This window comes from Lissotriton vulgaris, chromosome 2_1 (assembly GCF_964263255.1).
Source record: "Lissotriton vulgaris chromosome 2_1, aLisVul1.2, whole genome shotgun sequence".
In the NCBI taxonomy this organism is placed as follows: domain Eukaryota; kingdom Metazoa; phylum Chordata; class Amphibia; order Caudata; family Salamandridae; genus Lissotriton; species Lissotriton vulgaris.
This window is the reverse complement of record NC_141687.1, coordinates 1,694,166,331-1,694,176,739: the sequence shown is the minus strand read 5'-3', so window position 1 is coordinate 1,694,176,739 and position 10,409 is coordinate 1,694,166,331. Positions and strand designations below refer to the sequence as shown.

Sequence of the window (10,409 nt, the reverse complement as noted above, 5' to 3'; positions counted from 1 at the left end):
ATTAGGTACAGAAGTATTGGTGGTAGCATACCAGCAATGTCCAATGGAGAGCCAATGCCCTGCACACCCAAGGACCTGGTGCCCAGTTATGTGGTGGGAGATGAAATAGAAAATTGGTTCTCAGAATATGAGGTAGCCCTGAGTCTACAGAAGGTCGTAGGGGAGTACATGGGGTTAGCTTTGGGAGGTACATGCGCACAGTGGGGAGGGACATATTCCTGATAATTGAGGTGGAGGACCCAACCAAGCATGCCCTATGAAGGCCGTTTGTCTTTACAAACTTGGGCTGACCCCTGAGAGGTACCATCAGAGATTCAGTAACAGCCACATACTTCCAAATCAGTCCTGGGTGGACTTCTTAGATTATTCCAGAAAAATACTAAAGGGCTGAGCGAGAGGCAGCAAACTCAATGATTTTGATGGGCTGAGCAACCTTATTATAAGAGGTCTCATGCTCAATACCTATTTTACAGAGCTGCTCCAGCACCTGGTAGAAATCAAGCTGGCTGACCCCAGTAAGCTTGCTGAAGAGGCAGACCTCTGAGTCAGCACCAAAGTCTCCAAAAAGGAATGTGGGTGACCCAAGAAATTTTGTTCAGGTGAGTGAGGGGGAGGTCAAGAAAGACTCAGCGAAATGTTTGGTTAAAGGGAAAGGAAAGGATCCCCATGTCCCTTCTGTGTAGATGGAAGTTCTGGTGGACAGTGGCCCAAGACGCCCCATTGCCAACCCTGCTGCTTTGATTGTTCTAAGCTAGGACACAAGGAGGGGTACTCTGTCTGTCAGAAAACAACACCCACTGGTGGGATCTCTGCAAAGGGGGACAACGAATATGGCTTTGGTAGATAGATCTTGACCTAATCTCCCTAAGGGGCTCATTATGATGGCAGAATGACCGCCACCGTCGGGCTGGCAGTGGTGGTCCTTCCGCCATCATACAGAACAGCACCAGGCCAAAAATCAGTTCACTGCTTACCATCTCTGGAATAAGGGGTATCAGTAAAGCAGCAGTGCAGGCCTCTTCTTCCTGCACAGTATTTCCAGCCTGATCCAGAACAAAGTGGCCTTTTTATGGCAATACGGGAGCCTCAGAGTTGATACTAGCGGCATGAACAAGTAAATTTAGCGGCATAAATCAGGAAATTTAGCGGCACAAATTTGGGGATTTAGCGGTTTTTAGCTGCATTTTATTTTGGTTTTTTTTTACAACAAACACATATATCTTATTGTTTGAGTTATTGTACAACATCGAGCTATGTATATTTTGTTTATTTACAATTCAGGCCATTTGTTTTGGATAAAAGGCTTCATATGGGACATAACTTGTTACTGAATAAATGGCCACGGAACATGTATGCTTGGCATGTTAATCTTGGCCATGTACGTCCAGTTCTTCTGAGCACTCCAAATCTAGCCCAGTATTGTGCTGCTGGTTATAATGCAAAAACAATAATGCCCGGATGGATTGCTCTGAAAGGGACCGTCGTCTGGATGACAGAATAATTTTGTAGATGCTGTTGCTCCTTTCAGCATCTGCAGAACTGGTCACACAGTTCTTGTACACAGCTGCAAGTTGGGAAAGAGCTGGAATGCGGTCAGCCAGCCCACGCCAAAAGAGGTCTGTGTCAATCACTCCAGAAACAGATGCCTGCACTGCTTCTGGGCCTACATTTTCAAAGTAGAGGCGAAGCTCCTGATCGGGAACTTCGCTCAAACCAGGAATGGCTGAATATGCACTCTTCTCATTAGGCAGGATGCAGAGTCGTGCAGGATTGAAAAGGCGCACTTGTTTCAAGAATTGTATGCCTGGCTGGGCCTCCCCCATGTATTTGCCCACCTTTTCCAGTGAATGTTCAAAAGCTTCATTAAGCTGGGCTGTTATATTTTTTTTCTGTGCCAGACTTAATTTTGCCCCTGCATTGGTCTGTAGAAATGGTTGTAGTGACTCCACAGTGAGGACTGAATTGTTTGTTAGGCTCATATGGAGGTCCTCCAAATAATCATATACCTTCATGGTCACTGGTGTCTGACTCTGGAATAACTCCATCAGGTTTAAAGTGCTTTGGCATTTTTCTGCCACAATGTCCAATTGGACTTTAATGCAGTTTCTTTGGTCGCTGTTCAAAATCTTCTGTAGATTTTCAAGGGAATCTGGGGGAGACTTGCTGAGTTGCATCTCAGACTCAACAAGTGCTTGCAGTGGTACTGGACAGCAGCAAACCAAGAATTCCAGCGGGTACTGCAAGGGTCAGGTGCCACCCGTGCTTTCATCCCATGGTTCTCAGAAAGATGGCGCAGGTTCCTTCTCTTTCTGCTACCAGCCATGTAAAAGATGCACGAGAAGTACAGAAGGAAAGCATTTAGCTCCACAAAAGGCTTCCTAAATGACTCTCCAGCAAGATTCATTATGTGTGGCAAGCAGGTGATGTGTATGGAGTTTGTATACAGATTCCTCAACACCGTGTTGAATGCCTTGAGCATGTATGCCGCGTTGTCAGTGTTAAAGGAAATACCGTTCTGGAAGTCTATGCTGTACTCTGTGAGCACCTTTACAACAGCTTGCGCTACTGTCCCATGGTTGCACTGTGATAGGAAGACTGTGTCTACCAGGTGGGTATGGATCTGACGGGCACCCTACGGAGAGACTACTGCAACTAACACATTCAATATACACACCGCCCTTCGACATCTGGTGTTTCATCAAATATAACACTGATCTTCTGATCTTTCAATAGTTCTTTCAGCTCGTTCTTGGCTCCTATATATCTCTCTGGGAGATAACGTTCTTGAAGCTGTTGACTTCCAGGTATTGCTCCACCATTCCGTACTCGCTCGTGGAGAAACTTGCACAACACAGGATGGTCAGTTTTGCTCAGCGGAATGTTCAGCGCTGTGCAGACATTGACCCACTCACTTATAATTTCATGGTTTGAGGCACCTGCAGCTGTACTCTTTGTGAATAGCAAGTTCACAGTCATCTGACGTGCATGTTTTGGCAAAGATTGAGGGGCAGAAGCATCTGAACACGCTTCAAGTGCTTTTTGGGACCGCACATGCATATCCACAATGTGTTTCCGGATGTGGCCCACCACCACATTGACAACACTGCAAAACAGCACGCCACCATCAGCATGCATCATGGTACTGTAGTCACTGGCCCGATCTGCTGCTATTATCTGGGTAGGCAGATGTGATCGGTGCTTCACAGGCTGCAGAAACTTCTCCATCCTGCTTTTGTTGTGGTGGCTTGTTGCTCCCTTGGAATACAGAAGATCTCGGGGTTGTGGCGCAGTCATTTAGCTCACCTACAAATATATTTGGTGTTACTAGATGCATTTCAGGGGGGGGGGGGGAGGCATTTGTTGAATGGTAAGTTAGGAAAGCGCCGGGGATCAATGATTAAAAATTAATGCAACAATGAAGCACTACACATGGCCAAAAACTGGAAAACTTTTTAGGCCGCAACTGCAATGGGAAATGCCGAACGGCGTAGAGCAAATAGTGTTAAAACAGCATGTGTTTCAAAGGGGAAAAAGGCATTGCAATTGTCGAAAAAACCTAAGGCAAAAATGTTTTCCGAAAAACAAGCAATCCTGGCCCTAAGTGCTTGCAAATAAAAAATACTATGAGAAAGGTTGCATGGCTGGAGAAAATGGACAAAAAAGAGCACGATCAGCTACCTGCAAAGAAAGTCAAACCTAAGCGCCGAAAACAAATTTGTACAAGTGTGCTTTGCAGGAGCACATAAGCTAGGCGTTGACACTCAGGGGAGGAGAAGAATAGGATAAGTTAAGTGTTATGTGGTATGTACGGAAAATCCTACAATTGCCCAAACCAAAATAAAGAATTATGAAACTCCCCAGAAGTGTACAGAACCCCAAACTTACCAGCGGTGTGCAGCAGTCGGACCAATTCTGGCTCTTGAAACAGCAGTTCCTTTCCCCATAGACACTACAAAAGAGCCAAACCCAAAATAAAGAATTATGAAACTCCTCAGAAGTGTACAGAACCCCAAACTTACCATTGCTGTGCAGCAGGCGGCCCAATTCTGGCTCTTGAAACAGCAGTTCCTTTCCCCATAGACACTACAAAAGACCCAAACCCAAAATAAAGAATTATGAAACTCCCCAGAAGTGTACAGAACCCCAAACTTAGCAGCGCTGTGCAGCAGGCAGCCCAATTCTGGCTCCTGAAACAGCAGATTTTTTCCTCCGAGACTCTGCAAAAGAACCAAAATAAAGATTAATGAAAGTCCCCAGAAGTGTACAGAACCCCAAACTTACCCGCGCTGTGCAGCAGGCGGCCCAATTCTGGCTCTTGAAACAGCAGTTCCTTTCCCCATAGACACTACAAAAGACCCAAACGCAAAATAAAGAAATATGAAACTCCCCAGAAGTGTACAGAACCCCAAACTTACCAGCGCTGTGCAGTCGGCGGCCCAATTCTGGCTCTTGAAACAGCAGATTTTTTCCACCGAGACTCTACAAAAGAATCAAAATAAAGATTTATGAAAGTCCCCAGAAGTGTACAGAACCACAAACTAACCAGCTAGGAAGTGTGAGAGTGATCCCCCCAACAGTAAACATAAAAAAAATAATGACCCCGCCCCCCTGGGCCCGCTGCACACCGGGCACGCGGCGGGACCCAAGGCCCAATACTTTTTTTTAAAAACGTACCCCCGGGGCCCGCCGCGTGCCCCATGTATGGCAGGCCCCCACAGAATGAGGCCCCTGGACCCGCCGCACACCGGGCACGTGGCGGGACCCAAGGCCCAATACTTTTTTTTTTTAAATGTGCCCCCCGGGGCCCGCAACATGCCCCATGTGCGGCGGGCCCCCACAGAATGTGGCCCCTGGGCCCGCCGCACACCCGGCATGTGGCGGGACCCAAGGCCCAATAATATTTTTTGAAAATGTGCCCCCAGGGCCCCCGTGTGCCCCATGTGCGGCAGGCCCCCACAGAATGTGGCCCCTGGGCACGCCGCACATCGGGCATGCGGCAGGACCCAAGGCCAAATACTTTTTTTTTTTAATTTGCCCCTGGGGCCCGCCGCGTGCCCCATGTGCGGCGGGCCCCCACAGAATGTGGCCCCTGGGCCCGCCGTACACCGGGCACGCAACGGGACCAAAGGCCCAATACTTTTTTGGAAAAATTTGCCCCCGGAGCCCGCCGCATGCCCCATGTGCTATCGAAAAAACAGTGGTCCTAGACCTATTAATTATAAGGAATGACTTAAATCAATTATAGTACCCACAGTATTTTGTAAGCAGAGCAACCACAATCAGTCTGCTCTATTGTACTGGAATAACTTAGTACCACAAGATAAACCTACACCACGGTTAAAGAAATTACTTTTGATTTATTAACTTATTCATCATCTTTTTGTTTTTTGTATTTTGACAATTCATTTTATACACAATAATTCATTTCAAAATTGATAAAAAACACAGAGGTTGCCCAAGAGAGGAACTGTGCACGAAAAAGAGTGATCAAAAGTGTGAAACAAGTGAACAGAAAGGAAAATCAAACTGGTGGATAGAAAAAATTATTCACGTTATTTGAAAACAATATCGGACCTATGGTTAGCCGTATTGAAACCCTGGCCAAACTTTTTAGGTTTTTTGAATCAGGGCACTGTTATAAGTAGACATATATCTTGAGGATATTTTGCACTATATAGAGTTCTTTAATAGTTGGTCCAAGGGTAATTAGAAGATACCGTCGACGTTTCGACTCGTCTTATGCCCAACCGGTGATTTAAACCTGGGGATTGCGAGTCTTCATCAGGACTGGAAAAACAACACGAGGGCAACCAAGGGATAATAATAACCCCATCAAAAATGCGAGAGCAAGAAGAGATGGTCCAGAGTTCCAACTTTCCATATAATCTCCTTATTTTCAGATTCCATCCTTACCACATGTTGGGAGGGGTACAGTACTTCATGTGTGCATCATGGTATGTTAATACCTCGGAGTTTTAGTCCTTTAGGTTCTAGAGGGCTCCTGTTGATAAATCCAGGTAGCTTATATTAGCACTTTCCGATGCATATAGTATGGGCGCCTATTCGTAGGATCAGGTTGCTTTCTGCTGGTCTGACGACCCGTGTTATACGGCCAAGCCTCGCTCTGTTCAAGGACGCCCCATGTGCGGCCGGCCCCCACAGAATGTGGCCCCTGGGCCCGCCGCACAACGGGCATGCGGCGGGACCCAAAGCCCCAAACTTTTTTTTAAAAAATGTGCCCCCAGGGCCGCCGTGTGCCCCATGTGCGGCAGGCCCCCACAGAATGTGGCCCCTGGGCCCGCCGCACACCGGGCACGCGGCAGGACCCAAGGCCCAATACTTTTTTTTTAAAAATGTGCCCCCGGGGCCCGCTGCGTGCCCCATGTGCGGCGGGTCCCCACAGAATGTGGCCCCCGGGCCCGCCACACACCGGGCACGTGGCGGGACCCGAGGACCAATACTTTTTTTTTTAAATGCCCCGTGGCTAACACATACCTGAGAGAAGTCGAAGTCGTCTGAAGAGAAGCAGAAGCAGCAGTCCCCGTCAAGCAATGTGGGCAGCCCCGAAATCCTGGGATGGAGGGTCAGCCTCAGGAGCAGCAGGAGCAGGGCAGCACACAGGTGAGGCACAGGTGAGGGTGAGGGGGGAATACATGCACGGGCGAGACTGCCCTGACCTGAGAGACCCTTTCTATTGGCTCTGTGGTGACGAGAGCCATGGAGCCAATAGAAAGTGCCGGATTTTGCGGGCAGTTTTGTAAAAACCGCGGCATTTTTGCAAAACTGCCGATTTTGCAATTTTTTTGCAAACCGCGAAATCGCGATATCCTGGAGGGTCTGGGTAATGGTGCTCCAAGCTCTAGGGCAGGTGATCTAGTCCTAGGGTGATATTCCCTCACCTAGCAGGGGGACTAGCAGGCCCTTGCCGCCAGTCCTGGTCACAGTCTAAAGTCTTACAGGTCTTCCTCTCTTTGGCAGGGCGGTAGTGGGTTTGGTCTCTGCCAGCCGTGTCTTGTTTAAGAGAACTATTAACCCGTTCAGGTATGAATAGCTTGTATTGTTGAAGGGGGTACCATTGTCTCACTGGGACGGCTAGTTTCTTTGACATCTGGAGAGCATGTTTTTAATTGGTGAGGTGTCTGTAGCTTTGTAGTTATGCTTTGGTTTTGCTCCTTTTGTGTTTTTCCTTTGTTGGGTTTTGTTACTACCTTGGGGCTCTCCTGCTTGTGTTTCTTGTGTGGCTCCCACAGATCACAACGTGTAACTTCCTCAGGCTCTGCACGGTCACCGAGGGTGATTTTAATTGATTGCTTGTTTGCCTTTGTTTATAATTGGTCATTTGAGATGATATAGAATACATTGTGTATAATTGTTTTTTTTAAAAATATTGAATCCCATGTCCTGATGATGCCATAAGGACCGCGCCAGCGTCGACATTTCTAAAGGAGTCCCATCAAGTAGAGTTGTGTGAAGAAAGTAAAGCGCCCCTTGTATATTTTTGGAGGTGTTACTCCTCAGGCGCTATAGGGACTACCTTATAGTGTATTGCTCTGATTCGAGAGTATACACGCTGTTTGTTTTGTTCGCAGTAGGGGAACCAATTATTCATTGATTGGTTTTTTGATATGTGTATATGTTGAATACATGTTGTATATATTGTATATATGTAGTGTATTATATATATGAGTTTGATTTTGTTTATGTAATGAAGTGTAGATTGTGTATATATGTAAATTGTATATGTTTGTTGGGACTATACTGTGTTTTTTTCCCATCACTTGTAATGTACAAAAGCTCGATTAGCAGAAATTTATTTTATAATTAGAATAAGAGAACAGCAGAGTAATTAACTGTACTCTGGTTGAAAATAAATACTTTTGATTGATCCCTCTCTACCATTATTTTTTGATTCTACATCGCTGATGTTTATGCTCAGGTATAGTGACCTCTGACCCTCTGGGCGGGTCACCCCACGCACCGCGCACACTCTCTGTGAGTGAGCCCAGGCTGCCCCTGATCCCACCGAGTGCCGCCGCTGCCCGCAGCTGTGCTCCTGGTCTGCTGTTGTGGTAGTTCCTCTGCTGCGCTGCGTTGTTCCCTGTTTTAATTTTTATTGTATTGTCGCTGCGTTGTTCCGTTTGAATTTTCATTGTATTGTATTTTCTCTGCTGTCCTCCTGTTGTACCCCTGCCCTCTGCTTATTCGTTATTTTGTTCTCCCTCTGTTGTGCCCAGCCCCGGTTGCGTTTCCCGCCACCTCCCCGCTCCCCGCCGCTGCCCCCCTGCGGCCCCGCCCCTTCCCTCTGACTCCCTTCCCATTCGCCGCCCCGCTCCCGCCTCCCAGCTGCTCCTCCCTCGCTCCGCCCCCCCCCACTCTCCACATATGGCAGAGTGGCAAACGCGCTGCATTGACGCGCAGCGGGCGCGCTGATTGTGCACCGAAGGCGCGCCAAAGGTAAGCCCGTCTGCGCCCGTCCGCGCCTGGACCGCGCCCAGCGACCGGACCCCTGGCCCCCGCAGACACCAGCCCACCCGCCGGACCTACAATGCCACCGAACTTAACGCACTCAACACCAGCCGGATCCCTGGGTGCTACCGAGCCACACCGGGACGCACCCACGGACCCTTCAGCTGCCTCTCCTGAAACTCTCCTGCATCCGGACCTGCACGGCACCCACACCCTCCAAGCCGAGAACCAGCACCAACCACCTGAAGTGCATCCTGCTCAACACCCGCTCCGTCCACAGACACACCGTGGAGCTCTGGAACCTGCTCGACACAACATCACCAGACGTCGCCTTCCTCACGGAAACCTGGATGAATGCCTCCTCAGCACCCAACATCGCCATCGCCATCCCGGACGGATACAAGATCTCCCGGAGGGACCGCGGCAACCAGACCGGAGGAGGCATCGCCATCATCCACAGGAACACCATCCGCATCACGACCAACACCGTCGACACCCTCACAACCGCCGAACACCTGCACTTCCAGATCCACACCGACCCCAAGACCACCCTCAGAGGCACCCTCATCTACAGACCCCCGGGAGCACGCACACAATTCAGCGAAGACATCGCCGACTTCATCAGCCCGCACGCCCTCCCCTCCACTGACTACATCCTCCTCGGGGACCTCAACTTCCACCTGGAGAACAACAACGACTGCAACACCACCACCCTGCTGAACAACCTCGCCAACCTCGGTCTCAAGCAGCTGGTGACCACCCCCACCCACCACGCCGGACACACACTCGACCCCGTCTTCTCCTCCAGCAAGGACATCGCCTTCAGCCACACCACAGGACTACACTGGACGGACCACAGCTGCGTCTACTTCAGCTTCAGAAAGAACACGATCCACCACCACCAGCAACAGGTTGCATGCAGAAGCTGGAACAAGATTACTGCCGACCAGTTCGCCGCATCCCTGAGCCGGGACCCCCCCGCCAGCTCAGCGAACCCCAGCCAGGCCGCCAACAACCTCACGAAGTGGATCAGCAACTGTGCAGACGACCTCGCCCCACTGAGGACCCTGCCCAGCAGACCCGGCAGTAAGAAAGCACCATAGTTCACCGACGAACTCAAGAGCTCCAAGAAGAACTGCCGAGCCCTCGAGAGATCCTGGCGCAGAGACCCAACACCAGACAACATGACCACCCTCAAGCTCGCCACTCGAAAGCACCACCAACTGATCCACGCCACCAAGAAAACCGCATTCAAGGAACGACTGGACAACAACGCCCACAACAGCAAGGAACTCTTCAACATCGTCAAGGAGCTCTCTAACCCCAGCGCCGAAAACAACAACATCACCCCATCGCAAGACCTCTGCAACTCCTTCGCCTCCTACTTCCACAACAAGATCGCAGACATACACAACAGCTTCAGCACACAGCCGATGCACCCCAGGACCGCACCTGCACCCCCCACAACCACCCTCCGAGCCTGGACCCAGATCAACACCGAAGAAACCCTACGCACGACAAACTCCATCCACTCCGAATCGCCAACCGACCCCTGCCCTCACCACGTCTTCAACAAGGCCGCCGCTGTCATCGCGCCCCACCTGCGGGACATCATCAACACCTCCTTCGACACCGCCACCTTCCCGGAGAGTTGGAAGCACGCCGAACTCAGCGCTCTACTGAAGAAACCTTCCGCGGACCCCACCGAACTAAAAAACTACCGCCCCATCTCGCTCCTCCCGTTTCCGGCCAAAGTCATCGAGAAGACCATCAACAAGCAGCTGGCCGCCTTCCTCGAGACGAACGGATCCCTCGACCTCTCGCAGTCTGGCTTCCGGGCCAACCACAGCACCGAGACCGCCCTCATTGCAGCCCCTGATGACATCCGAGCCCTGCTCGACAACGGAGAAACATCGGCCCTCATCCTCCTGGACCTCTCCGCG

At 50.0% G+C, this 10,409-nt stretch overlaps 1 protein-coding gene across 1 annotated transcript; it reads right to left on the bottom strand.

Annotated features, from left to right (window-relative positions):
* Positions 1 to 2,661: 2,661 nt before the first annotated feature.
* LOC147733120 (CGG triplet repeat-binding protein 1-like) lies at positions 2,662 to 3,225 on the bottom strand. The gene has a single exon (XM_086955823.1). The coding sequence runs from the start codon at positions 3,223 to 3,225 to the stop codon at positions 2,662 to 2,664; it is 564 nt and encodes a 187-aa protein (XP_086811949.1).
* Positions 3,226 to 10,409: the final 7,184 nt, after the last annotated feature.